The sequence below is a fragment of the Morone saxatilis genome, unplaced genomic scaffold, assembly GCF_004916995.1.
Source record: "Morone saxatilis isolate NCDOM2014 unplaced genomic scaffold, NCSU_SB_2.0 Contig11, whole genome shotgun sequence".
Classification (NCBI taxonomy): Eukaryota; Metazoa; Chordata; class Actinopteri; family Moronidae; genus Morone; species Morone saxatilis.
The window spans coordinates 20,745,845-20,750,201 of NW_023339663.1; the positions used below are offsets into that span (position 1 = coordinate 20,745,845).

A 4,357-nucleotide genomic window follows, 5' to 3' on the forward strand; every position below is an offset into this window, starting at 1 on the left:
GGGGACCTTTTCTGGATTATGTCAAGGCACATATCACACTATCCTTAGACTAAGTAGAGACATATACTCCGCGGCATAAGGTTGCCATCAGTCACCGTAAGGTTACTATAACTTTTAATCAGTGGTCACCTCCTCCCCTAAATGTGATTTTTTTTCTTCTTCTTTTTTCTTGTTTTTCTTCTTTTATTTTTTTATTGTTTCCTTTTTTGTACACTTGTTTCTTCTTGATCATTTATCGGTCAGATTGCTCTATTATACTTTGTACTCTTATTGATTTTCCTTTTTGTCTCTTGTGTCTTATTGTAAGTCTTTACTACATTCAATGTAAAATATTTCAGATATGTTCATGATGTAACATCCAAGTTGAACTGAAAAAAAAACAAAACATTTAAAGCCTATTCCTGTGAGCTCTATTGCCTTTCTACTACACTAGCCTGAATTAAAGGTTATGGAACTCTGGGAATCACCCAGATAAAGAGAGATAATGAGGAGAAATGGCACTGATTGAGGAGAAGACAGAGGGGTATTACCATGCACAGAAAATACCCAAACATAGCACCGGATGCACCATGCTGCCTAAAACATTCGCTTTGACTGAGATTAACTTGAATACACACAGTTTCACTTCCTTGCAATGATCAGTGAACTGGTAAATTTGTCTGTGTGAGAGTGAGAGGAGTCTCTGGACTGTTTGGTGTTGAAACCAAATCCCATAATCACGAGTCTCAAACTTCTATTATGAGAGGTGAAACCTGCATGACTTCACCAACAGGGGCCTATATTTAGTTTATCTTTTAGTCTCCCACAGATGACTGAATGAATGAATTTACTACAATGGGCTGAGTGTGAGAAAGCTCTTCACTACGTTTGCTGTCAGCCAGAATCTTTGCATTACATCGTCTGTGGCCACTGTGGGTCCCCTGAGAGCCACAGCTTCAAAATCATATTTCTATAAAAACATCTGTTTACAAAGCTGTGTGAGCAACCTTTCAGAGATAATGATAATGGTTGCTTCATCTCTGGCTCAAAGTACTTAAACTGATCCTATCCCCTACTAGGGCTGCAGCTAGTTATTGATTCATCAGCTGATTATTATGTCCAATATTCACATTTGAGAGGCTGGAAGCAGTGTATTTTTTATTTATTTATTTGTTTATATTGCTTAATAGATGAATTTAAACAATTCATATATTGTTAAAATTGTTGTACATTTATTTTCTTTCAATTAATTATTAAAAATAATACAATTATTTAAAACAGTTTCAGCTACTGCCACTCATAGAAACAAACACACACACTTTGGCTCTCCAAAAACTCGATCGAACAAATACATTCAGCTCTATAAATTGATTTATTACATCCTCTATTGGTTTTTTCTGCATTATTTATACTTTATTACTTTCCAACTTCCAGTGACGAAGATAAGGCTTCATTTGCTTCTGGTGTTTCCAGTGGTGAGGTGTCAGTCCATGACGGTGTTTGAGGGGCTTTCTGAACTGAAGCGGTGGAGGAGGAGTCAGATGATAAATGTGCAGCAGCAGCAGCCAGTGGAGGCTGAGAGTAACGAGGTCCTCCTTCCGCTGTCCGTATGTGCAGAGAGCAGTCTGATATCGCTGGGAGGGTAAGCTTTTATTCCTTACACGCACAGGAGAGGAAAGAAAATGCGTTTGTATCTATTTCTATATGTGTGCCTTTATACAATGTGAAGCTCTTGCCGCACAGAGGTGTGTGTGTGTGGGTGTAAAGGGCCGTGTTAATGTGTGTGTGGTAGAGGAGCTAGCTGCCTGTAGCCTGTGAGTGTTTCTTTGTGTCCTCCATTGCTCTGGTGACAGATCAGCGGGCTGTGAGCCGGCTCGACCCCGCTGCCAGTACACCCGGTAAACCGCTTAAACTACCGGGGAATTAACGCTGTGCAACTCTGCCACAACACTGTTAGATATGTAGGTTTGTTTGGCTTTGTTTTAAAGTGAACATTGGCTGTTGTGTTTCTTCCAGCAGTAACTGAGCTGTGTCTTTCATAACGCCATTGCTAGCGCTGCGTTAGCCTACAACACTTTATTATAGTTGGCTTTTAATTTCTGATAGATTAGAAATATTACTCTCTCATTGTTTTACAAGATTAAAAAAACCTGAAATTGAGCAGTGTGTTAATATAAGAATAACGGGACTGCTGTAGGTTATACTGGGAATTAGGCTTCTGGGTAATGTAGTTAATTACATTATGTGCTGATTGTAAGAAACAGGTAATTGGTATAAAGCTGAAAGAGTTGGAAATTAATTAATAAATAATAAAAAAAACATTTTAGATCAAATATATTAGTTTTTTTAACTGCTGGTGTGACTAAAGAAGGTATTTGAAGATGAGCTTTGGCTCTAAAAATCTAAATGATTGTTCACAGTAGTACGTAATTGACAGATATTTTAATTGATAATGAAAATAAGTGCCCTAAATGGGTTACTCTTTGTTCCCCTCACGTCACCAAACCATATTTGTGGTTCTTTTATAGCAGTACAATGACTCCCTTCATTTAACTGAACTGCCTTTCTCTCCCCCCCTCTGTAGAAAATGGCATGCGGGCTGTGGAAAGAGACCCTGGCTCTGGCAGAGGACTACCTGTCCCTGTGCTGCACAAGCCCCCAGCCAGCCCCTCAACCTCCCAGCGAGTCAGCCGCTGCCATGAGGCGCATGGCCCAGGACATGGAGACGCAGCACCAGGCTCGCTTTCAGTCCCTGGCTCAGACCTTCCTGAGGCAGTGCGGGCCGGACCCCTGCTCCAGCCTCAGGAAGGTGATGGAGGAGCTGGTGGGAGACGGACACTTGAACTGGGGGAGGGTTGTTTCCATTTTCACCTTTACTGGGGTGCTGGCCAGACAGCTGCTCGAGCAGAAGGACTCAAAGCCGGGGCTGGACCCTGGAAGATGCAGTGCACTGGCGGAGACCATCGCTGATTACCTGGGAGAGGAGAAGAGAGAGTGGCTGCTGGAGAATGACGGATGGGTAGGTCGTAACAACATGTCTGCTCCTAAACTGATTGACTCATACAGGAGGTAGTGTAGAGCTGAAAGTCACGCCTAGATAAAAGAAATGCTTTGATTGTATCTAGGGCAGTAAATTAGTTTAAAAACACAACAGTAAAAAATCCCAGGGAGACCACGAAGTGAAAGTGATGTTTTTAGGCGTCTGGTTGTTGGAAACCACCGAGTCTGATAGGATCGTGTTTCCTTTCTGCTCGGTTATATATTCAGATGTACGTGTAAACGTGGCTTAAAATATGGCCAGGGCTTAGTTTAGATGCAGCCTTTTGGACTTTACTGTTTGCACATGAGACGAGCGCGGGGACGTCTCATGTGGCTGCTGTGATTATATGAATTGTAGAGTAGCAACAGGCCAGTTTCTGAGGAATGTATGTTACAACAAGACCAACCTCTGCAGTGTAAATCCAGAGCTGTGATCAAACAGTGTTTGGCTTTAGATTATCAGGTTTTTCGTAATGGTCAGACAGCCGCTGGGTTGTCGGGCAGTATTGTACTGTATACTGGAAATGAAAAGGACAAAGCTTATTTTAAACCTGCTTGCTGTGGCTTATTTGACTGGAAATGCTTAAAGGGATGGTTATTGTAGAACAGCTACAGTTGAATGTCTGCTTTTGTGAATGGGCTTTCCCTGGCCCCCTCCCAAACTCCCACACAAACACACACACACACACACACGCACACACTTACCCAGAGCCAAGCAAAGTCCCTGCACATCTCATCTCATTCCCTTCATAGTGCAGAGAAAAGACTCAAGTGTCACAAATGTTCCTGTTCCCGCAGAGGCCAGTGGCAACTCTCAAAGCTTTTGCTGCTTCCAAGCCTCCTGCCTGTGCCTTCTCACTCTCACTCTCTGCACATATCCCTTACTCTGCTCACTCTTTCTATCCTTTTCTTTTGCTCACTCTCTTTCTCCTCCCCTGCTCTTCTATCTGTCATTTTTCCTTGTCCAGCGTCTGCACAATGCACATCAATTATTAGAGCAGTCTCCCCCGGTTTCTCCGGCTTATCCATCAGAGCAGGCTCTGCACTAATGGCTCCTGCTGTACTGCTACCGCTCCAACAGACCTCTCGAGACAGCCGGGGGGGAGGGAGGAGAGAAAGAAGAGGAGCAGAAAAGACAGCGAGGAGGAGGGAGATGAGAGGAAGATAAAGAACAGCGAGCCGACGGCAGACAAACAGTGAGTAGAGATAGAGAAGGCAGATATTCGAGTGCTTCTCACCTCTGTCGTGGGTGCTTGTTATTGATGTTCCAGCTAGTCTGTCTAGGTCCATTGCCCTGTTTTCTAAGCTGCATCACCCACACTTAGACAAGTGCACACAA

The 4,357-nt window shown here is 43.1% G+C and overlaps 2 protein-coding genes across 2 annotated transcripts in view; one reads left to right on the forward strand and one right to left on the reverse strand.

The window, feature by feature from the left end:
- Window positions 1-4,357, reverse strand: part of LOC118321327 (guanine nucleotide-binding protein subunit beta-5b-like) — a 15,006-nt gene that overhangs the window by 3,519 nt on the left and 7,130 nt on the right. The window lies entirely within an intron of this gene.
- On the forward strand, window positions 1,526-3,916 carry LOC118321328 (anti-apoptotic protein NR13-like). Its single transcript, XM_035652605.1, has 2 exons — window positions 1,526-1,621; window positions 2,564-3,916. Exons 1-2 carry the CDS (start codon window positions 1,589-1,591, stop codon window positions 3,050-3,052), a joined length of 522 nt encoding a protein of 173 aa, XP_035508498.1. The 5' UTR covers window positions 1,526-1,588; the 3' UTR covers window positions 3,053-3,916.

What these genes read in the sequence shown, in the direction of transcription:
- LOC118321328 (XM_035652605.1), top strand. Translation starts at nt 1,589, where the DNA reads ATGTGCAGAGAGCAGTCTGATATCGCTGGGAGG. An exon ending in AGTCTGATATCGCTGGGAGG is followed by an intron (nt 1,622 to 2,563) that starts GTAAGCTTTTAT and finishes CCCCCTCTGTAG; the next exon opens with AAAATGGCATGCGGGCTGTG.